The following is a 25,088-nucleotide window of genomic DNA, read 5'->3' as shown; positions in this document are numbered from 1 at the left end:
AAATGAAAGGCTTTAGAGTCACCATATTGTATGGCTCACAAGTCTTTGTATTCTATTATTTCCTTCCAAAGTTAAACTTTATAATTTTAAAGTGAAGACCTAAATAGACAAAATGTTGTAACAACACTGAAACGGTTTTTGAGGAAAATATTGTCCAATATACATCGCAGAGGATCACCTTGGCACTCTTTGGTTAATAGAAGAAAATGAATAGAGAGAAAGAGGTGAGAAAAATAATGTGAAAAAAATATGTGATAAATAGAGTGAATTTTTCAACTGTTTGGTAAAAGAGGAAAAAGAAGAGAAATATGTGTTTTCATCTCTCTTTGATTTGTTTGGTTAGATAGAAAATATGAAGAGAAAAACAATGCAATTTTTTAAATATCAATAATATTAGATGAAAATAATATAAGAAAAATTATTAAACTTTATAATATATTTAAATATTATGATACATATTATTTTAACTATTAGTTTTAAATTAGAGAAAAAACATACGGACTTACAATATATGAGTTTTATACATTATCAATGTATTATGACTATTCATGTTTTTATCATTATCGAATTTTTACAAAAAATAATACAAATGAATGATGAATAATATATTAACTATATATATATCCTTATATTAACAATATATAAATATTATACTCTTTTAATTACTAATCAATAATTATAAATATATTGTATAAAATTACGAGAATAATTATTGTAGGATATTATTAACATATTGTATAAAGTTCTTTTTTCTCTTCTCATAAATGAAGAGAAAAACTTTTTGTGGATCCATCCGTTTTTTTACTGTCTCTATTCCTTCTCACATCTCAATCAAATGGAAGAAACTTCACATTTCTTTATCCATATTTTCTCTCTTTTCTAACCCTACGGTTAGTCTTTAGTTTTTTCACTTTCCACCCTCACCAGCATACCATGTGTATCACTCATGAGTCAAATAAAATTATCAATTCCCTAAAATTTTAAAGAAAATAAGATAAAGTTTTATAAAAAGTTTTGCAGTTTATTGAGGTGTGATATGTGGGGGTGGATTTTTGTTGTCTGATAAGCACGGCTGGCATATCATCATTATTTCCATCCTTTTGTCTTTCTTTCTAGAGGCAATGTTTTATTGATATTATTTTTTATAAATTTTGTTAAAATAAAGTTTTCTTTAGTTTATGAAAAATGTTAATTAAAACAAAAAAGAGGCCTAAATTAAGATGGTCAAGATTCAAGTGTAATGAGTTAGATTTATTATTCTAAATTTACCGTCTCATTTATTACAATCATAACCTATTTAACTTCATAAAAAACGATTAATAAATATTAAACCCAATCTAAAGAACAAAATCATATTATTATTCTAATAAAACTCGGCTAAGATTAACCGGTCTGATCGGTTCAATCGTGAATTAGATTTTTTTGTCCGAGCCTCTCATCTAACTGGTTCTATATCAAAATCAACTTGGTTCAATTTGATAAATTTAAGCTTAAAATCAGTGACTTAAATAATCGAACAGATCAGGTTAATAAAAAATAATTTTATAAAAAGAGCTAATAAAAAATGTCATTTTGAGATATAAAACTTAAATATTTTAATTTATTTATAATTATATTTATAATTTATTTATAATACTTTATAATAATGAAATTTCTTTATTAATGGTTTAATTAATTAATTTTGATAATGTTTTTAAATTTAGAATCTTACGATTTTCAATGTAAACTAAGTGGATCATTGACCAATTGACTCTTGTCATATCCTAGTTTAATAACATTCACAAATTATATTCCATTCACTTCACTCTCTTACATCTTTTTATTCTTCTTCTTCTGTACCTGCCTTACACTTTCTTCTTCCATTTTCTGCTTCATCTAAAGTCCTCCATTTCAATCTGCTTCAACTTTTTCATTTCGTTTCGATTCCGCATTTCTCATATCAACGTCATTTTCGTTGCTGATTTCGATAAAGACAAAATCGATTGCTGCTACTTGTGCTTAATTTTTTTCAAGGTACGTGGCTGTATAATTTTTTTTATCTGTTTTACTTGAATTTTTATTTTGTTCCCGATTGTTGATTGATTTTGATTAACCCGAAACCAAACACATGCACTTTTTTTGTTGTTTTCGATGTTGAATTTTAGCACCTTTTGAAACTAGAGTAAGTAGATGATGATGTGTTGAAGTTTCGGAACTTTAGAAAATGGAGCAGTAATTACGTGTTTGAATGTGTTATTGTTAGCAATGTAGATTTTCTGGATCAGCTATAGTGTTGTGCTATATATCATTTTCATATCATTTGTTTCTCTTTGCCACCTTTTAGCCTTGGATCAATTAATTAATGATTAGAGCCATCTTTATAGTTTTTTTTGGGTACTATCAAGGGTATCCCCACCTTATGGATAAAGAACTAATCATTTTCGGGGTTCGTGATTGCCCTTCCCAAGAAGTGTCGCTCCTAGGAATCGAACCACCGAACCCTTGACCTTTTGGTCATTATGGGGATCTAGTTGGGCCTTACACTACTAGACCAATGCCTATAGTTTATGTTTGTCATATATATATGTATATATAATTCATTGTTTATTTGATATTATTAGACAATTTTCTCATAGATTAATGTAATTGCTATTACTACGCTTCATTTTCGATGGGCAACTCTCCTAGGCTCCTAGTATAAGTGGCAGATGTGTGTTTGAACAGAGGGTGTTCTTGCCGGAAATCTCAATTGTCTATTAACACTCCTCATTGACCACTCTGTCCACTCATGTTTAAAAAGAACAACTAAGGTAGCATTTAGTAGGTGTATTAGAACAAGATTGAACATAACATCTGAGTTCTATTATATGTTTCAATGTTTGGTGCATTTTATAATTAAAATAGAATAAGACGTGCGGTTAAATTGATTCCAATCATAGGCTTGATACAAAAAAGAGAACAAAATCACTCTAATGGTGTCATGTTCCATTCTGTTATGTTTGTGTGTCAAATACAACCTAATGTTTTGATTGGTCACCGGAGTGTGAATAGGCAATTTTGACTTTCAAAAGCCTCACCTTGAAACAGAAGGTCGCTGCCAAAATATTTAGCTCATGTAGTCATTTACAAGGAATGTGTGCTTGTTGAAAATGCAATTTTTGTGTGTATCAGAACAGGTGAGAATGTTGTTGTTGAGAAAGATATGCTTCAGAATGTATTTCTATTATTTGTTCTTGATCAATTTCACGACTCTCCAGATTTTTTTTTTCTGATCCAGAATTTCCTAGTTGGAGGAGTTACTGAAGCATTTGCATTTTCACCCTCTATTATGTCAGCTTCAGCAATTTAACCCTTTGATGTTACATTTATACACTCATTATATTATTGCAGTTGTCTTTTAGGATATTTGTTTGCTACACTGAAGCTAGTTTGTGGAAAACAAAATAGCAGAAGATTAATATGGCTGTTTCCATGAGAGATTTGGATCCAGTTTTCCAGGGAGCGGGACAAAAGGCGTATCCTGAATCTAGTTAACATATTATGATGTTTAATTTATCAGAATTTCAATTTATCTTCATTTGGCTCTGTTCTAGTCTTACTTTAACTTCTTCCTTTGACCTGTTCTCAGTATTTCTGCACTGCTCTCCTTAATTATTTATAGTGGACTTGAAATATGGCGTATTGAGAATTTTAATCCAGTTCCTATCCCAAAGTCCTCTTATGGGAAGTTTTTCACAGGAGACTCCTATGTGATCTTAAAGGTAAAGCCATTTAACCCAAGTGTTTATTCATTCATAGTATGGTAGCCTCATGTTCGTATCTTTAGTTGCAGGAAGATTTTGCTTCTGATTATTATTGTGTTTCCTTGAAATTTAAAATCCTTCCTGTTCTCAGAATGACAAAGTTTATGGTATCTGTAGCAGTGACATGTGAGATTAATTTGTTCTTCTTTGTTTTTCTATAGAAAATGTTTATTATGGAATTTCTATGCCTACAGATGTACAACCATGCCAAAATTGATTTGAATAATTGAATCAAATTGCACTTGTTTTTTAAGATAAATGTTCCCTCTTGCTTTAAGAATGCTCCCTAACAAGGTGGGGATTAACTTAAATCATTATTATCGGAGCCATACTTTGATGATTCAGACTGTAGCACCTCTGCACTTATAAATGTTAAGGCATTGGTGCTATCTTTAGAAATAATACAGGAATCACTTTGCTCTAATAACATGTGAACATGAATATGCTTGCCATGTTTTCCTTCATCTTGAGATCGTTGGCATCATTCTGATTCTAGCTATTAAGACTGGCACATATTTAAGATGGCAGAATATGAAGCTTAGATATTGAAACATTAAATTCGTTTGTTTATCCTTTTGTATTAAGAAATGCAAAGATACAAGAAAGGGAGAACCATGTATGTGTTGTAAAGAAATTAATGTGAGAAATATCGACTAGCTATACCTATAATGTATATCTCTTATTCCCTTTGGTTTTGGTAGAGAATGTGCCCTCAAGTTAAAATAGTGATGCCTGTATTTACAATATATATTATTTCTCCTTGAGCACGAGATCAGGTAAAGGACTTTGTTGGCTTCTTTACCATGTGCTTTGTTTTCCTCTTCATGAGAGAGTTTTTGAGGTCTTTGGTTGAAGTCTCAATATAATCCTCAATAGCACCTATTTTGGCTAGACTTACATTATCCTCTTGTTTTCTAGTGCTGTTTGGCCACAATTGCCAATGCAGTTATTTTTAGTTTTTATTAAGTTGCTTGTACATACTATATCATATATGAAGCAATGTTTTCCGTTAGTATCAGTATTTTCTTATTTCTTATCCTTTAAATGCAGACAACTGCATCGAAAAGTGGTGCTCTGCGCCATGAAATCCATTACTGGCTTGGTAAAGACACCAGTCAGGTAAGGCTTTCTTTGGGGGTTATATATATATATTTTTTAGATTTTTTTAAATTTTGCACAGTACACTAAAGATAGTGGGATAAAGGCTTGGTTGTTGTAGTCTGGTTTAACATTACAGTAGTTGTAATAGCTATATACATTTTTTTTCAGTAAAGAAAAATTGTATTAAACTAAGCACAAGGGGTGCCCGCCCAAAATAGCTATATACTTGGTATATAATGACTGTGACTTTAAAATAGGATGAAGCTGGTGCTGCGGCCATCAAGACAGTTGAGTTGGATGCAGCTCTTGGAGGACGTGCTGTACAATATCGTGAAGTACAGGGCCATGAAACTGAAAATTTTCTGTCTTATTTCAAACCATGTATTATACCTCAAGAAGGTGGAATTGCTTCTGGTTTTAAACATGCTGTGCCTGAAGAACATAAAACACGGTTGTTTGTATGCAGAGGGAAACATGTTGTACATGTCAAAGAGGCAAGTTTGACATTATTAATCTGTCATTGAGGTTTGAGTCTTGTATATCCTTATTTGCACCATGGATACAGACATACACCTATATAAAAAATGTTTCCTACTTTCTTTATACTTGTTTGAGTAACTGTTTATATTGTTTATAGGTTCCCTTTGCTCGATCTTCACTCAGCCATGATGATATTTATGTTCTTGATACTGAGTCAAAAATCTTCCAATTTAATGGTTCCAATTCATCTATTCAAGAAAGGGCTAAAGCTTTGGAAGTTGTACAGTATATTAAGGATACGTACCATCAGGGGAAATGTGATGTGGCTGCTATTGGTAAGTGTACTAGTATGTTTTGAAGTTTGAAAGGTGATTATTACGTATTACAAATTTAATTTCTATACTTGAATTTCCATGCAGAGGATGGAAAGTTGATGGCTGATCCTGAAACTGGAGAATTTTGGGGTTTATTTGGTGGTTTTGCTCCTTTTCCACGAAAAGCAGCCAGTGATGATGATAAGCCTTCTGATTCTTACCTTCCAAAGTTGCTTTGGTAATGTCATTTCACTTTTCCCTCTGGCATTTTCATTTGTGTTTTAACTGCCACTATATTCCATTCTTTAGTAAAGTGATATTTGTATCAGATTGATTGATTTTGAAATGTTTTTTCATTTTCCTCATTCACCTTTTGTTTTTAAGGTTACATTGCACTTAAACCCTTTAACTTTTTGGCATGTGTGGATTAGATCTTAGGGTTTGAAAAGGTGCAATTGATCCCTTAATCTTCACCACTTTGAGCACAAAGCCCATTATGTCAAGCAAACTGTTAAAAAGCTAACGGAACTGTCACATGACTTGTAGGGGATACCAGTAAAAGTTATAATACATTATAACCTCCAATAATGCAATAATTAAGTCAATAAAGTCAAATTTACGTGAAAAATTAACATAATTAAGAGGAACAACCTGAATAGTTTTCACTTAACATGGCATTATTGGAGGTTAAAACATGTTTTGATGGATTTGCATGTAAGTCACAGACATTTCCTGTAATTTTTAATGTTTTGCTTGATGAAAGGGGTTTTCCACACGAAGTGTTAAGATTCATTCATTTATTTATTTTTGCCGGGGTCATTAAAGCATTTCAATTTTGAAGGTTTAATCTTTTTTCGGATGGAGTATAAGGGTGCAAACTTCAATTTACCACTGTTTCATATTTCCTTCCATTTGTCAAACATGCTGTTTTATCAAAGTGAAGACTAAAAAATTTCTATACTCTGAACTCAAAGTTGTATTAGCTTATTGCAGTCTGAGTCTGAAAGTAATATGAATCATTTTGACAAAGTATTGATGAAACTCATCTGTAATATTAACATGATGGGTTCTATAATGTTCTGTTTATAAGTAATTATCACTTTTGCAGTGTTGAAAAGGGACAAGCAAAACCTGTTGAGACTGATTCTTTGAAAAGGGAATTACTAGACACAAATAAATGCTATATTCTTGATTGTGGGTTGGAAGTGTTTGTCTGGATGGGAAGATACACCTCTCTTGATGAAAGAAAACGTGCAAGTGGAGCTGCAGATGTAACATCTCATTTCCTTACATTATAGTTAAGTATTTTACTATAAATTTTAATGACTTTCTAATTTCTGTTGACCGGCAAACAGGAGTTCGGCAGTGGCACTGCTCAACTGAAACCCCAACTAATTTGTGTTATTGAAGGATTTGAAACAGTGATGTTCAGGTCCAAGTTTGAGTCTTGGCCTCGGACTACTGATGTAACAGTAACTGAAGATGGCCGTGGCAAGATTGCTTGTAGGTGTTAAATTATTACAGTTCTTACTGTGGTCTGCATACATTTTTCTAAAAATAAAATTTTATAATCAGCACCATTTACAAGATTGTCATTATATCATATCCCAATTTTTTTCTTGTGTATGATTTTGTAGCACTTCTTAAACGTCAAGGCATAAATGTGAAGGGTCTGTTGAAAGCTGATCCAATTAAGGAAGAGCCTCAACCTTACATCGATTGCGCAGGATATTTGCAGGTACTTTGCTAGTTTGCATAGCTAAATAGCTAATTATCTACCAAAACCAATATTTCTTGATATAACATTTCTTAGTTTCACTTTTATTTATTTCTTATTGGTTTTATATCCCTTGGCCCTGGGTAATTGATTTATTCTAATGACAGAATTGTTTAGATTTATAACCCCAGGACCCCGAAAAACTCTCGTTCCTCCCATCCTTAAGATGGCGATCAGAATGAGAAGCAGAATACATAAGCTTGTAGTACATAAAGCTGTATTCTATCATATACTTGGGATATGCCAAACTATGTCTACTTTATATTCATCTTGAACAAATTGAGTTGTTGCTTATTATCCTGTAAGAAATGAATTCAGAGTTGGGGAGAGTAATTAATGTAAAAGATGCAGCACACCCCTTCCTTCACAAACTTGAAAGAATAAATAAGCACTTGATATTTATTCTGATTATTTGCTAATTAGTAGGCTTTGACGAGTTTGCTATGCATTTGTTTCATTCAGTTAAGAGTTACTGGATTATAAAATGATCCAATTTTTGTCCAGCAGGAGAAAGCTTTCATTTATCATTTTTACTCTTTTCCTACTGGTATTAGGGTTCAAGTCATGCCACTATAAATTGTATTATATTGTGACCTTATATTAGACTTAATAAAGTATTTTTGGAAATTTTCCATTTGCTTTGGTCTGCCCAAAATATTTCCTGGTTTCCACTATTTTAGGAATTCTGATTCCAAGATTCAATGAAAACACGTCTTAATTTACATTGAAGTTGTTGTTGAGACTGAGACATCAAGGTGAGAGTCAAATAGGTTTTTGACTGAAGAGTTTTATGCATAGTTGCAGTATTTTAGCTGTTGTTTTGTATTGCTTTATTGGAATTTGATAATTAGTTAATGTATATTGACAATTCAAAAAATGCTGTATACTCCTCCCTATTTGGGTAGACTGGTTGCGTGATCTGTGCGTTCCAACATTGTTCTTTTCCTTATGAGGTTAACAACAGATTTACCCTAACTGCACAGGTTTGGCATGTGATTGGTCAGCAAAAGATTCCTCTTCCAGCTTCTGACCAGTCAAAATTTTATACTGGAGATTGCTACATCTTTAAGTATACATATCCTGGAGAAGATAAGGAAGAATGTCTTATTGGAACATGGATCGGAAAGAATAGCGTTGAGGTGAAAGATTTATTGTTTAATTGTACTTCTGCTTACATGTATGATTTTAATATAAAATTTAACAAATAATATAACATGGTTGAAAATTATTTACCAACTTGTGGAAAATATATTGGCTGTTAAATTAAGCTGCAAGTCCCTATTTTACTGAATTCAGTTTATTTTTCAACTGGGTCCTTATTGCATGAGCATAATACATCAGGTTGCCTCTTTATTGCTTTCAACTGGACCTAACAATAGACTGAATTTAGGGAACGTATCAAAAATAGTTTTTGAAACTAGGGGTCTATTTTAAAAAAAAATTGATATGTAGAGACATGAAGATTAATGTAATATATGCTAGCCAACCATGTTTTTATGTTATATCATTACACTATACACAGTACTGGTTTGGAACCAGAAAGTGGTAAATATATCCACAACAGAGTTTATTTTGGTCTTGCAATAAATTTGCTTTCAGAATATTGTGAATCTCTTGTTGGATTGTTTACAAGATCTTTTAGTTGAAACTTGAAAATAGGAAGAAAGAGCTTCAGCTAATTCACTGGCAAGCAAATTGGTTGAGTCAATGAAGTTTCAGGCTTCCCAGGTAATTTTTCTTCATTTTTTATTTTATATTTAAATTAACTTTGTTGAGATATTATTTGTGCCCATTTCTTTTCTCCTTACTGATATTATATGCATGTGTAATTGATTTTAGGCTCGCATATATGAAGACAAGGAACCAATTCAATTTTATACTATCTTTCAGACCTTTATTGTTCTTAAGGTTTGTGGGATTCTGATATTGTGGAAACTGGAAACTAAAGAATCATGTTATTTAATTTATTTTTTCTGTAATACTGGCCCGTTAAATTTGTTATTATTGCTTATTATAATTGTTATTATTATTATTATTATTATCAGGGTGGACTTAGTGATGCATATAAAACTTACATTGCGGAAAAGGAAATTCCAGATGAGACATACAGTGAGGATGGAGTTGCATTATTCCGCATCCAGGGCTCTGGACCAGACAATATGCAAGCTATACAAGTTGAACCAGTATGTCATGTTTTCTCTTTATAGTGGGTCATATCTCCATGCACTGTGCAAGATACATTTTTGGATATCCTCATTCTATTTATCTAATCAATTTCCTTCCTTTGATGTTCTTTGGTCAACCAGGTTGCTTCTTCTTTGAATTCCTGTTATTGTTACATACTTCATAATGGGCCTGTTGTTTTTACATGGTCCGGAAGCTCTGCAACTGCAGTTGACCACGACCTTGTTGAGAGGATGCTGGATTTGATAAAGGTTTGATGTGTGCTATGATAAATGCAGTGAATTTTTTTGTTGAACAAACGTGAAGAAGTTAGCTCTTTTTTTTTGTGGGGACGGGGTTTTGTGTCAACAACCTACTAAATGTGTTTACTAAATGTGTTGGATTGTGTTAGAACTGGTATTAATCACGAAAAGAAAGAGTAGAAAGATTGAAGAAAGAATGTATCCAAGATCAATTTGATCTTGAATCTATGAAATTGTATTAAAAGAAAGAGATACAAGAGTAGAAGAATGAAATGGAAATTGCCAACAATTTCCCTCCCAACCGAATTGCTCCAATTCAGTTATTCCACATTTACAAAATGTCAAAAACTATTCTTATAAGCTTTCCCTTTTCTATTTATACAACTAATACACTAGTCTAACTAACTAGTAAGGGTATTCTAGGAATTCCCTCTTTATTTAATTCAAACAACTACCAACAACAACTCTCTTTTATACTACCCTATCAATACCCTGTCCTAAAAGAATCAACTTGTCCTCAAGGGGAAAATTAGGAAAGTTCTCCTGAATCCAGGTTGTTGATTCCCAGAGATTTTCGTCGCCCAAAATCTCCTCAACATTAACATATGTGGTATCAGTTTGTTCGCCGACTTGTTTCACCAACCCGATTTCATCATAGCTTTTATCACCCAAGCTCATTAAAAACCCAAAATTCTCAATTGTAATTTCATTATCAAATCTAGGACTATACAGAAAAGTGTTGAAGAGCCAGGGAGATTTCCTTGCAGAAGGTGATTCAAGGTTTTTCCTGAAAGGCGTTGAACCAAACATGTTACTAGCTTCAAAACCACCCTCGTTTCTGGTTTGATACCTAGAATTCTCCCTCGGAGTTGATGAACTGACAGATTGTACACAAGTAATAGCAACTGAAAGTCTTTCATGCTCCTTTTGCATGAAAAGAAGGAGAGTTAACACTTGAACATGGATTTTCAGATGATAATTTCAAAGGGATGCTCTGATTCGTAGCTTCTTCCAAACTCTTATTCTCCATTTGATTGTTTTGTTCTATCAACAAAACTTTCTGTATAATTTCATATGAGAAATGTAAATCATATAGTTTTACCTTTGCTTGTAGTTTCTCCTTGAGCCCATTCAAGAATACTCCTTTCACAAATTCTTGATCTATAACCCTCAAGGTCCCACCGTACTTCTCGAATTCCTCCACAAACTCCTCTACTGAACCTGTTTGTTTGAGAGATAACAACTGTTCGAATGGATTCTAAATCATAGATGATTGAAATCGACGAATCACAACGATCTTGAACGCTTCCCAATTGGGTCTCGGATTACACTTCTCCCACCACTAGTACCAACTCAATGCCTTCCCCTCAAGAGCCATAATGGTCGCGCATCTTCTCATCTTTCGACAATTCTTTCAATTAAAGTACCTCTCCAACCGGTGAGTCCACTCGAACGCGTCATCGCCAGTAAAAATCAGAATCTCCCACTTTTGCCATTTCTCTCATTGGTGCGCATCCTTATCACATTCTTGTTTCCAACTATCACTGTCTCGTGCCATATTTCGTGTTGACACCATTAACTGACAACCAATCCCGAATTCTCAACAAGAATTCACACAAATCCCAATCTGAATTTTCTGGATTTCCGGCAAAAATTCACGAATTCCTAATTTCTGAATTTCCGAATCTAAATTTCTGAATTTCGAATCTGAAATTCTAACACCAAACAACAGTAGCAATAGCAGTTTTCACAATCTGATTTTTTTTTTAACAAAAAATAAAAATAAAAACAGTTCTGATGTGGTGATGTGATTTTGGAATGCTTGAGGGAAGTTGAATTAGTCTATCAATTCGAAACATAATAAATTGATAGTTCTTTCCCTAATTAATTCACATGAATTGCCAACCATTCACAACTGAAATCATATGAAATTGAATTAGTAAGCCCTCAATTCGAAACTGAATTTTCCAATTTACCTTGGAATGCTTCGTCTTCTTCTCCTAGTGTAATTCAGCAATTTCCAGCATCCAAACCTTAGCATTCAGATTCTGACTTCGTCCTCTCCACGTCACAACTCAATCGTCTTCTTCTTCGCACAAACCCTAGCCTCACGAATTTGCATGTGTCATCTTTGTGTCGCAAAATTCGAGCCTTCGTAAAAATCAGATTTCTGTTTCATCTTCAATCAATTTCAACTCTGCGATTTCCCGTATTATTCCTCCACAGGTGCGATTCGTAACCCAAGCAGCAAAATTGGTGGATCTCACTTCCCTCAGGCACCAAGATTGGTGCTCTGATACCAGTGTTAGAACTGGTGTTAATCACGAAAAGAAAGAGTAGAAAGATTGAAGAAAGAATGTTTCCAAGATCAATTTGATCTTGAATCTATGAAATTGTATTGAAAGAAAGAGATAGAGTACAAGAATGAAATGGAAACTGCCAGCAGTTTCCCTCCCAACCCAATTTCTCCAATTCAGTTATTCCACATTTACAAAGTGTCAAAAACTATTCTTACAAGCTTTCCCTTCTCTATTTATACAACTAATACACTAGTCCAACTAACTAGTAAGAGTATTCTAGGAATTCCCTCTTTATTTAATTCAAACAACTACCAACAACAACCCTCTTTTCTACTACCCCTATACCTACCCTATCACATTGCCTCTGTCATGGGTATTGGGTTCTGCGTAGCCAGTGGAATTCCTCTAATCCCCATCTCACAGACAGGAAACTATACAGTTATGAAGATATGGCTTAGCAGTTATCATATTAATCATGCATGTTTGCCAGTTTCAGTCTTAATGTGTGAGAATAAAATAACCGAGTTCTTAAACTTTCAAATGTTTCATGAGATTGGTAAATATTTTTGTTTAGTCAGCTTTCCTTGTTTATGTTGTTCTAAGATGACAATTTTCTGCAGCCAAACTTACAAACCAAGCCACAAAGGGAAGGTACAGAGTCTGAGCAATTTTGGGATTTGTTAGGAGGAAAATCAGAATATCCCAGTCAAAAGGTATTTAGGGAGGCTGAAAGTGATCCTCACCTATTTTCTTGTGACTTCTCGAAAGGTAAGAATTATTTTCTTGCTTGCTGGAAGGATCTATTTAGTTCCACTCTCTCTTTTGAAGACAAACAACTGACTTGTTTATGATGGTTTTCCTCGGCTGCTTGACTGAACAATGTGCAGGAAATTTAAAGGTGAGTACATCCACTGATCTATTATCTCTAATCACCATATACTTGATTTTGAAATTTATGGAGATACAATGGCATGAAGGCATAGGAAAATACTCTTCAAAATATTTTACTTATGACATGTTAAGTTGCTTTTATCATATAAAAATATATTAATGCTGCAATCAATATTAAGCACAAGTAATAGGTGATTAACAAGATTGAAATACAAGCTATTTCGATCAACAAATAATGTTGGAAAACATAAATTCCAGTACTCAAGAATGATGGCAATAGAAAGCTACTGAACAGGGATGAAATACACTTTTGGAAGACATCCAACATCAGTGGTACAGTTGATTGAATTTGAGGCTGGAACATTCTTAGGTGTTGATTAAATAATTTATAGTTGCATTCAGTATGTGCAAATAAAGTCAGATTACCCTATTAGATGTTCTGACGTATATTCAAAATGGTAACTAAAACAGACAGCACGTTTTTTCAAAGTCAAAAATTGTATACTAGTTGGTGCTGTGAGCAGCAAAGTGGAAAAATATAGACCTAACCTGATCAATGTAATTCAATTTGGTTATGGCCATTACGCCATCCTTTAAAGGTTGACTCTTCAAGTGAAGAATGCTGACATAAAGTCTGGTCATGGTGATATGAATAACTTTTTTGAAACCTAAAATCGTACTAAAAGCACATTTAAGAAATCTTCAGGGTGAATTCACTCGTAGTTTGTACTATACTGCTTATGAAGATACAATTACTTGGATTTATTTCTGCTGCATTGCATTAATCTGAAGCAATGTTTTCAGGTGACAGAGATATACAACTTTTCCCAGGACAATTTAATGACGGAAGACATTTTCATCTTGGATTGTCGCTCAGAAATCTTTCTCTGGGTTGGCAAGCAGGTCGACCTCAAGAGTAGAGCGCAGGCTCTAACAATTGGTGAGGTATAACTGGTTGTGCTACTTTTGGAAGCCAATAACATGTGTAATTTCATAGCTAGTATTTTGAGCACTTCATAATGTAGTTTTAGTTATTTTAATTTCCAATATCATTAGGAAGCCATGATATTTTAACTTGAGCATTTTCATCGTCTTTTGCATGAAATATTTCTAAAGTCAACTACGGGTTTATTAACTCATTCTTTTGAACTGAACAGAAATATCTCGAGCTTGATTTCCTTCTAGAAAAATTATCTCAGGTGGCTCCAATATATGTTATCAATGAAGGGAGTGAGCCACCTTTCTTCACTCGTTTCTTTAAATGGGAATCTGCAAAATCTGCAGTAAGTTTCTCAGTGTAATGGCATATTGATATGACTTAAATCATTTAGGAACCCTGACTATTGACAATTTCCTTTTTACTTTGTAGATGTTGGGGAACTCATTTCAAAGGAAGCTTACAATTTTAAAGAATGGGGGTACTCCACTTTTGGATGTAAGGCATATTATCTTGTATTTCTTTGTTTCCTTTTCAATCACAAATGACATATTCCTTTTCTTGTCTGATATTCATTTAAGCTCATTTTTAAATTCACTTTTTCAATATTCATTTTTGTTAGCAGGCTGGTTAATGGATGAAATGCTGCTTCTACTTAAAGTTATTTTTCTGAAGTAATTTTTTTAATATAAATTGTTGTAGGTACAATAACATAAAAGTTTGAAGTAAGGATTCATAATAACTGTAACTAACTTAGTCTCTGTGGATAAATGTTTATTACCCGACTAAAGTTGTAATTGAGTTGTCCATGTTTAGTGCCTATTATATGAATAAATGAAGTACTAAAGTGTGGCATAAGCTTTTGTAATGGCTCCACTGAAAATTAAAAACAGAAAATCAATGATATAATGGAAACAAACTTCTTTTGTTCTGCAATTAATTATTCATATTCTCATATTGTAGCTTCATGCAACTTGTAAACATGCTTTCCAAATGTTACATTTAATGAACGCAGGTTAACTGGAAAGTAAAATAGACAGGTTCATTGAAGAGAGTACATGGCTTGTTTGGAGTGAAAATACTTGACTCTTCAAATATTTTGTTTGTATTTGTACTTATTCTCTTTTGTTGTTGATTGCCTGATACATTTTTAGAAACCCAAACGGAGAAATCCTGTATCTTATGGGGGAAGGTCTAGTAGTGTGCCAGATAAATCCCAGCGTTCCTCCCGCAGAGTGTCTTTAAGTCCTGATCGTGTTCGTGTGCGGGGCAGGTCTCCAGCTTTTAATGCACTAGCAGCTACCTTTGAGAGCCCTAATGTTAGGAACCTTTCAACTCCTCCAGTAATTACTCCTCCAGTAATTACAAAGCTGTATCCAAAATCTCGGACACCAGATTTTTCAAAATTTGCACTCAAATCTAATGTGATAGCTGCACTTAGTTCTAGTTTTGAACAACCACCTTCAGCACGAGAAAGTATGATACCTCGGCCACTTAAAGGTAAATAATAGATGAAATAATTGAATGTTCCTCTCCTTTGAGCACTGCTTTGAGTATCACAATTTGCTTTAATGCAAAATGTTTTCTGTTCTTTGCCGCTGTTATTGATGTGAAGTGAGTCCAGTTACCCTCAAATCAAACCCCAAGATAAATGACAAGGAGAATCCTGTTAGCAGCAGAATGGAATCTCTTACCATACAGGAAGATGTAAAGAAGGATGAAGCTGAGGAAGGTCTCTCGATTTACCCCTATGAACGCATTAAAATAACTTCCACAGATCCTGTGACAGACATTGATGTGACTAGACGTGAGGTATAATGGACTGTTTATCTCGCATCATCTTCTCTTCTGTACTCTGTACTTGCTTCTCATCTTTCTGTGGTTTCCCTCATCACTTGTGGATTGGCAGCTTATAATTAGACTTGCTTTCATTTTAGTTTTGATTTGTTTGAGCTTGATGCATACAGACTTATCTATCATCTGTGGAGTTCGAAGAGAAATTTGGGATGACAAAGGATGCTTTTTACAAGTTGCCCAAATGGAAACAGAACAAACTCAAAATGGCTATTCAGTTATTCTGATTCTTAAAAGTTTACTTTGCCTTTTGTTCCTGGCAGTTAAGCATGTGAGCGAAATGATTTTTATTATTGAAGCTTATATTTTTCTTCTTGACACTTGTATTTACTTGTAGTGTCTCTTTTTACAGCCCAGGGAGATTCTATGTTTCACAGTGATGAGCTGAACATATGGAAGTGTAAGGGACAGTATCAGTGTTTTTTAACATAACTGCTTCTGCTCCTAGGAAACTTTTAATGAAGAGAAACTAGAGATTTTCCACCCCTCCCCTTCTCTTTGCGAGTTCTTTGAATGTTTAGGGTAATTTATTTGTTGAGGTAGCTGATTCTAGGGCACATGTTTCTGAGCTTGCCTTTTTTGGGGTTTCATGCCAATCTTCATTTTGTTTTTAAATTTAATTTTTTTCTGGTAAAGCAACTGGGCTTGCAAATGCAGTATGCTTAGGTTGTATTTGATATATTAGGATGAAGTGAGTACAGCAAATAAAGTTTTGATTCTTTCTTCTTTTCAATTGTAATGAAATGGTTAAGGGGTTATCATGGACTTTGAAGTCTGCATGGATCTTTCAGAACACAGAAGAGGAACTAAGTAGGAGTGTTTTTATTTGTCATCAACATAATACCCAAAAACGGTATACATCGACCCCACTATGTGGAAGCCTATTATACAGTTCCATTCGTTCTTTTGGTCTGTATATTGATTCACTTGATTTTTAAAGAGTTCCCTCTTGTAACCATTATCTGTGCTAATTCCCTCAATCATTTCCTTTGATTAATCAAGAAACTAAAATGTAATGGAGGTTTAAAACCTGTTAATGTTGGAAACTTTTCCCCTCCAATCAGAGGAAAAGATACAAGGAGTAAGTACATATAATAATGTTATGAGTAAATTACACTAACATCCCCTGAGTTTTAGTGAAATTACACAAACCACCCCTCACTTTTCTAAACTTACACAAACCTCCCCTAGTTTTCTAAATTACAATTTGTTATTAGGTTCCATAATTTGTGCCATAGTGGAACTATTTAATTTTTTAACTATAGAGGGCCTGACTAAAATTATACAACAATCACACCTTATTTTCAAAGATAAATCTAACATATGTCAAATGATGTCATAATTGGATTAACCTCCATGGATTATTAGAATATACTTAGCATCTGTAATTCTATTTTAGTTATCTCTTAAGTGAGGAAAAGGTTGTGACTAGCTTCACTATGCTGAGCTGTCAAACCTTATATAAATCATCTCTTCCTCTCTTTGTAACTAGGTCTGAGATGATAACAAATTATGTTTTCATTCTCTTCTTCTCTCTCTATCTCTATCTCTTTCTTTGTAACCATTTTCTTATATGGTATCATGTCTTCTCCAGTTCCTGGTGCCTCTCTCTCTTCTCCTCCATCTACACCATCTCTGACTCCGCTGCAAACGGTGGCGTTACCGTTAGTTCTCCCTGCTCCGACGATGAAACTAACGGAGCAGAACTTTCTCGTGTGGCGTCATTTCATGATCACCACTCTCACTTCCAATAGAGCTAATTAGTTTGTTCTTGGACCGAAATACCTCATCGGTTTCTCACCGATGATGATCATCTTATCAACAAAGTGAACTCCGCTTACTTGCGTTGGGAAGAACAAGATCAAGCAATTTTTTCCTGGATCTTGAATTCGCTTTCGGAAAGCTTACAACCTCGTGTTGTTGGTTGTCAACACTCGTGGCAACTCTAGGAAGAACTACACAATTTTTGCAGTTCTCAAACAAAAGCAAGAAGTCGACAACTCCGTTCTCAGCTTCGTTCAATTACTCAAGGTTCTTTGTCGATATCTGAGTATTTTCGTAAGATCAAAAATCTTGTTGATGCTCTGATTTTCATTGGAGCTCCAATTTCCACAATTGAACACATTGATTATGTGTTGGATGGTTTAAATGAAGAATTCCAACTGGTGATTACTTCGATTGAGACGCAACTTGATCTTCCAACACTTCATTCCTTGGAATCATTTCTTCTGACCTTTGAATCGTGAATGGAGAAGAACAAGTCGAAGGTCCTTTCTGATGCTCTATCGGTTAATATTGCTGTTGTTCCTTCTTCCTCTGCATCACCGTGCCCTAATTCAGGAAGATATGTTCCTTCTCTATCGACTTTTTCTAATTCGCCTCAAATTCAGTCTCAATTTTAGTCTCTGCGACCTGATTATGGTTTTGCTGCTTCGAATGGTGGTTATCGTGGTCGTGGTGGTGGTCGTATGCGCGGAGGAAGGGGATCTCACCGTGGTTCATCGATGTACTCTGATTTCTGTAACCGCTTTGGTCATGACGTGGCAACATGCTATTATGCGCCTTATGGTTACAACTCGCTAACCTACGCTCCTCGAAATGTTGGAGTTGCTCCACGCTCATCAACCTTCACACAAACTGGGCTGGGCCATCACTCATCATTTAATTTCTCTCATGGACCTTCTCAAGCCCATTTTCCTTCATACACTGATCACTACTACTCTCCTCTTTCACATTTTCCTCCAACTGCAACACACTACACTCTTGAGCCTCACACATCTCAGTTTGGGCCTCCTTCTTCTCAATCTCTTCTAGGATCGGGTCCTCACTCATTTTTTCCTTATGGTGCTAATACTACTCGAGGGCTTCCCTACTCTCCACCTTCCTACACACCTCATGCAATGACATCAAATATTGAAGCTACCAAACACTCTACCTGGTATCCAGATTCGGGAGCCACAAATCATCTCACTTCATATGTGGGTTTAATTCATACTCCTACGGAACGCTTTGGTCCAGATCACATATTCATGGGTAATGGTCATGGTATACCGATTCACTCCACAGGGAGTTCTCAGTTTACTTCTCATACCTCTCATCTCTCATTTTCTTTACATAATCTCTTACATGTTCCTCAAATTACGAAAAACCTTCTTAGTGTCTCCCAATTTACTAAAGATAATCACTGTTATTTTGAGTTTCATGCTGACAAATGTTTTGTGAAATCTCAGGTTTCTAATGAGCTTATTCTTCAAGGTTCTATAACCAAAGATGGCTTGTATGCGTTTCATGGTCGTATTCCCAACTATGTCTCTCGTCCTAGTTGCTCTCTTGTTTCTAGTTTAAATAATTCTGTTGATACAGTGAATAATTCTGTTGATCATTGTAATAGTACTTCTTCTATGTTTATGTCTTTTCATTTGCGACATTGTAGACTTGGTCATCATCATGAGACCATTGTCTATAATGTCTTGAAACATTGTAATATTCCTATTGTAATAAGAACTTCACTGATTTTTGCAATGCATGTTGTATGGGTAAAGCTATTACATGCTCCTTTGTCTTCCACTGTTTACAATAAACCCTTTGACCTTGTGTTTGTTGACTTATGGGAACCTGCACCTCGGTACTCATATTCGGGGTTTAGGTACTACTTTACTATAGTTGATGCTCACTCTAGGTTCACTTGGATGTTTCTTATGAAACAAAAGTCTGATACCATGTCTCTATTTCAAGTGTTTATGCAATTGGTCAAAACTCAGTTTGATACAACCATTAAGGTTGTTCAGAGTGACTTTGGTGGTGAATTTAGACCATTCACCAGCTATCTTCAGTCCTTAAGCATACAACATAGATTGTCTTGTCCTCACACACATCATCAACAGGTTACTGTGGGAAGGAAGCACATGCGTATAGTTGAGATAGGATTAACTCTCTTGTCTCATGTTAAACTTCCCATGGACTATTGGGAGTTTTCCTTCACTGTTGCTGTATATTTGATCAATAGAAACCCTACACCCACTTTACAACATCAATCACCTTACTAGAAATTGTTTGGCGCTGTTCTTGATTACAAATTCCTTAAAATCATTGGGTGCTCTTGTTTTCCTATACTTAGACCCTACAACAAACATAAACTTGAACCTATGAGTACTGAGTGTGTTTTCTTGGGTTACTCTCCTAATCACAAAGGTTATAAATGTTTGTCTCAAGATGGGAGGCTTTATATTTCGAAGGATGTTCTTTTTAATGAACAATCCTTTCCCTTTCATGATAATTCTCTCTTTGTCCAAAATGACCTACCTGTTTTGTCTCCTTCCATCAACTCCACCATTCCTTCTCCTTCTACATCAAGTTTCTTACCTCCTACCTCTGCTTCATCTACTGATATCCCTTCAAACTCAATCCCTTTGTCTACCTCAATGTCTTCTCCTTCGTTACCTAGTTTTGAAATCTCTCCTATACATGTGTTTAATTCCAGGGATACATCTTCTTCCACTGGTTTGTTACTTGATCATTTGCCATCTTCATCCACTCATCTCATGTAGACAAGGTCTAAGTCTGGAATTTTCAAAACCATTTTTCCTAGGGTTCTCCTCACTCAATGTGAACCTGTTAGTGCCAAATCTGCTCTTGCTGATCCTGTTTGGAAGCAAGCTATGCAAGAAGAGTACAATGCTCTTCTTGCTTTAGGAACTTGGGTCTCTTGTCCCTTTACCTCATGGTAAACATGCCATTGGCTGTAAATGGGTTATTCGGATTAAAGAAAATCCTGATGGGTCTATTCACAAGTACAAAGCAAGGTTGGTTGCCAAGGGTTTTCATAAAAAATTTGGCATTGACTACACTGATACTTTCTCACCTGTAGTCAAACCCATCACCATTCGTATTCTCTTAACTCTTGATGTTACTTACCAATGGCACATTGAACAACTTGATATCAATAATTCCTTCTTAAATGGAGTTCTCAATGAAGATGTTTACATGCAACAACCTTATGGGTTTCAACACAATGACAAATCTTTAGTGTGCAAACTTCACAAAGCTATTTATGGTCTTAAGCAAGCTCCAAGACAGTGGTTTGTGAAGCTCAAGTCTACTCTTCTCAATCTCGGGTTTGTGGTCAGAAAATGTGACAACTCTCTCTTTATGCAGACCTCCTCTTCCACTCAACTCTTTGTTCTTGTATATGTTGATGACATCATTGTAACTGACTCTTCTTCTTCTCAAGTTCAGAAGGTCATCAAAGATCTTAGCTCTTCCTTTGCTCTTAAACAACTTGGGAAACTAGACTACTTTCTTGGCATTAAGATCAAGCACCTCACTGATGGATCTCTTCTCATGTCCCAATCAAAATACATTAGAGATCTCCTAGATAGAGCAAATATGGGTACTGCTAAACCTGTGACAGCTCCTATGACAAGCAACTGCAGACTTACAAAAGAAGGGAATGATTTCTATGTTGAGCCCACCTTCTATAGGTCTATTGTTGGTGCTTTTCAGTATGCAACAATCACTAGGCCTGATATCACTTATAGTGTCAATAAAGTCTGTCAATTTCTTAGTCAACCTCTCAATTCTCATTGGGCTGTTGTGAAAAGAATCCTTAGATATCTTCAAGGAACTGTATCTTGTGGCATCTTTCTTCATAAGGCTGCTGTCTCAGCCCCTCTTTCTATCACAGCCCTTTGTGATGCTGACTGGGCTTCTGATGTGGATGATAGGAAGTCAATTTCAGGAACTTGCATCTATCTTGGTCCTAATCTGATTACTTGGTGGTCCAAAAAGCAGAACACTATCTCCAAGTCAAGCACATAGGCTGAATACAGAAGTCTAGCATTGGCAGCTCAAGAACTGATGTGGGTTGAGTCTCTTTTACAAGAGATTAAGTTCTCATACTCAACACCTACCATTTTGTGTGACAATTTGAGTATTGTTGCTATGTCACATAATCATGTGCTTCATAGTAGAACCAAGCACATTGAGCTTGATCTCTACTTTGTTCATGACAAGATTCAAAACAAGACTTTGATTGTTTCTCATGTGCCTTCTGATCTTCAAACTACCGATGTTCTTACCAAGCCTCTTTCTATTGATAAATTCACTAACTTTCGCAAGCAACTTCAAGTTAGAGATTATTCTAGTATAGTCAAGTATTCTCAATACCCTCAATTTCAGGGGGTATATTAGAATATACTTAGCATCTGTAATTCTGTTTTAGTTATCTCTTAAGTGAGGAAAAGGTTGTGACTAGCTTCACTATGCTAAGCTGTCAAACCTTATATAAATCCTCTCTTCATATCTTTGTAACTAGGTTTAAGATAATAACAAATTATGTTTTCATTCTCTTATTCTCTCTCTTTCTCTCTATCTCTTTCTTTGTAACTGTTTTCTTATATGGATGATGCAACCTTATTCTGGCTTATCCTAGGTGACTTTAATGAGATTCTTCTACCTTATCTTTAAAGTAAGTTGAAGGATATTGGTACATATTATGTCCCTTTCAACTGTCTCAAAATATATTCTTGTAGGTTTATTTGAAAATGGTGTAGGCTACTTAATACATTCTTGGTGAATAGATTATCTTATGATATACTAAAGAAATGTACAAAAGAAGAATGATTGACAAGTTATATGAAATACATTCCTTTATTCCTCTGTTTTTTTACAAACCAATTATGGTCATATTATGAGTCTTACATTCAGTAGAATAACGAATTTAGTGTGGTATTTAAGTCATGAGGTTTTCTCACTTAGTAGACTAGTTTTTTGGTTTTAATTCTCCTGATGTGTTTAAGTCCTAACAATTGATGTCTTTCATTGAGAGTTGCGCTACGGAAAGGGCCTACATATAGGCTGGATCAAGTTACATTACCAAATACTGATAGGTGAGTGAAACCGCCAAAAGAGAAACGACTATGATCGGGTCGGTGTAGATAATATTGAACATAATAATAAACCATGGTACTCAAGTCCTAACAATCATCATATTATGGATTCCTTTTTTCCTACCAGTGCTGTTCATGTATGGATGGAGTAACATTCTACATCTTCAATCCATATCTTGCCTTGTGTTATGCTCGATCGGTTAAAATCCAAATTTCAAATTAATCATTTTTATGTCTTTTCTGGTTCCATTTACATGGAGTTCAAGTACAGCCTACAATTACTGCAGCAAAATTTATATCCAAAATAGAAGTGGTACACGGCATAAAGTAGACGTGTTTCATAATTTTGTATTAGAGCACATCTTTTGATATATCATCACAACAAATGACATGAATGAAACATTTCTCGTTCAAAAAATTGTGGTCTTCATGTGTTACTTATTTTGATTGGTTAAAAAAAATAATTATTTCAATCCAAAAATCAATAACTTATGATTTTTCTAACTAACTACATTGGTATACTTTGTGGGAGCACATTGATATGCTTTATGAGACAAAAAATGTGCTCTCCTACAATGAATAACATATAGAGTGATACATATGTGTATTATGATAATTTATTCCCTTGATTTATCATTTAGGGTAGGTAAAAGATCTGTCATCATAATGCCCTCATTTGTTTGTCCTCCGGTGTAGCAAATTGTAGGTCTACAAAGGAGTTTTCTCTCTTCAACTCGTAAAGCTACCAAGAATATATGTCACTTTCATTGTGTATGATATATTAAATACTTTGTTGGTAAAACAATATTATTTCCCATAGGGTTTGTTTATAAGTTAAGTTTTAGATGGAAAAGAAGGGAAATAGAAAGTTTTAGAGTCATCTTACCAATGTATTTTATGGCTCTTCAACCTCAATTTTTCATTTCTTCCCATCCAAAATCAAACTCACAAAGAGAGTCTTAGTAAATTCATTGGTTGAGAATGGTCACATGTTAAGGTAATACAAGTTCTATTGAGTCGTTGCCACTTGTAAGTTAATGGTAACGACTTAATGGAATGCGTGTCTATATGTCTTAAGTCACAAGTTCAAGTCACATAAGACTCCTTCTAAGAGGAATAAAGTAAGGTAATAATACTTAAGCTTAAAAGAATTCACACACAATAATATCATGGGACCAATGATGTAAAAACCATACCGGCCAGTTCGATCAGAAAACCGGTGAACCGGATCCCTAATTGGTACGGTACGGATGTTGAACCGGTCAAGTATCAAAATCGGTGAATCGACCGGTATTTGACTAAACCGTCCGGTTTTTACACATATTTTTTTAGAAAAAACCTAAAAACTTAAAAACTCATTACAAGGTGACCCATTTTCCAACATTTCTTCAACACTTCAAAGCACATGCTTCCAGTGAATACTTAGATTACACATTTTGGTTCCTAACATTCGTATGTAATCTCAATGACATTTGTGTAATCTTGGAGTACTGTCTGAAGATAGGATTTGGTACAAAAATATAATCCCGATATGAGACAACTTTGACTCGTTGATGTTAAATGTTAAAACTCCAAATTTATTTGTTTTGTGGAGTGAGTTGTGAACTTATGTCATTTATATATATATATTTTGTGGTTGTTAAGTGATACTTTTGGATTAATATATGTTTTGTAATTTAGACTTTGAATTTGTTAAAGACTTAAAGTTGTTTGTTTATGTGAATTTTGAGGAGATTATGAATATGCATTATAAATTTGGGTATCTACCTTTTTGAAATTTTTTATATTATAAGTTTAACTGACATGCAGTTTAATTACTGACCGGTTTAACCATTGTACCACTATATCAGTACCCTAACCGATTTGATAACTAATATGATTTTAACATGAAAATTGGTTTCTCTATTTTGTGTGGGATAATTCAATTCAAATTTAATCAATGAAGTCAAATATTTTAAGAACAAATTTTGTGTCATTGAATTTTTTTTAGGGAGTAAACTTGCTAGAACAAAATTTTCAGAATTAAATTAAGGTTTAATCAATCATAATCTTTGTAGTTTTTAATCAACAAGTGATTGGTTTAGGTTCTAAATATTTGTTTCCCTTAACAAAACTTAATTTTAAATCTTTTTTATATATATATATATATGTACGCCAAATCCATTTAATTTTAAATCTCATTCGAGTGGAGATTAACTTCCATGTATAAAGTACATGTGACTATACCATAAAAAAAACACATTTATCAAACAAAAAATAAAAAACCACAATAAAAAAACCCTATGATTATTAAATAATCTACATTTACAATATAAATATAAGTAACTTATTACAAACCC

At 34.2% G+C, this 25,088-nt stretch overlaps 1 protein-coding gene across 5 annotated transcripts; it reads left to right on the top strand.

Moving 5' to 3' along the window:
* Window positions 1,837–16,348, top strand: LOC109345056 (villin-4-like). Of its 5 annotated transcripts, none has more exons than XM_019583818.1 (24): window positions 1,837–2,013; window positions 3,381–3,494; window positions 3,641–3,740; window positions 4,833–4,901; window positions 5,141–5,377; window positions 5,521–5,698; window positions 5,783–5,915; window positions 6,786–6,948; window positions 7,033–7,180; window positions 7,315–7,415; window positions 8,438–8,593; window positions 9,114–9,182; window positions 9,294–9,362; window positions 9,500–9,637; window positions 9,761–9,889; window positions 12,801–12,948; window positions 13,068–13,078; window positions 13,876–14,016; window positions 14,229–14,354; window positions 14,441–14,506; window positions 15,163–15,508; window positions 15,624–15,820; window positions 15,976–16,133; window positions 16,215–16,348. In XM_019583818.1, the coding sequence occupies exons 2-23, from the start codon at window positions 3,439–3,441 to the stop codon at window positions 16,087–16,089; spliced, it is 2,895 nt and encodes a 964-aa protein (XP_019439363.1). In that variant the 5' UTR covers window positions 1,837–2,013; window positions 3,381–3,438; the 3' UTR covers window positions 16,090–16,133; window positions 16,215–16,348. The 5 variants fall into 5 exon arrangements, with proteins under 5 accessions (XP_019439363.1, XP_019439366.1, XP_019439362.1 ...); XM_019583821.1 differs by having other exon boundaries at window positions 3,370–3,494; window positions 15,633–15,820; XM_019583817.1 differs by having other exon boundaries at window positions 3,370–3,494.

The sequence above is a fragment of the Lupinus angustifolius genome, chromosome LG04 (genome assembly GCF_001865875.1).
Source record: "Lupinus angustifolius cultivar Tanjil chromosome LG04, LupAngTanjil_v1.0, whole genome shotgun sequence".
Classification (NCBI taxonomy): domain Eukaryota; kingdom Viridiplantae; phylum Streptophyta; class Magnoliopsida; order Fabales; family Fabaceae; genus Lupinus; species Lupinus angustifolius.
This window is presented reverse-complemented; position numbering and strand designations above follow the sequence as displayed.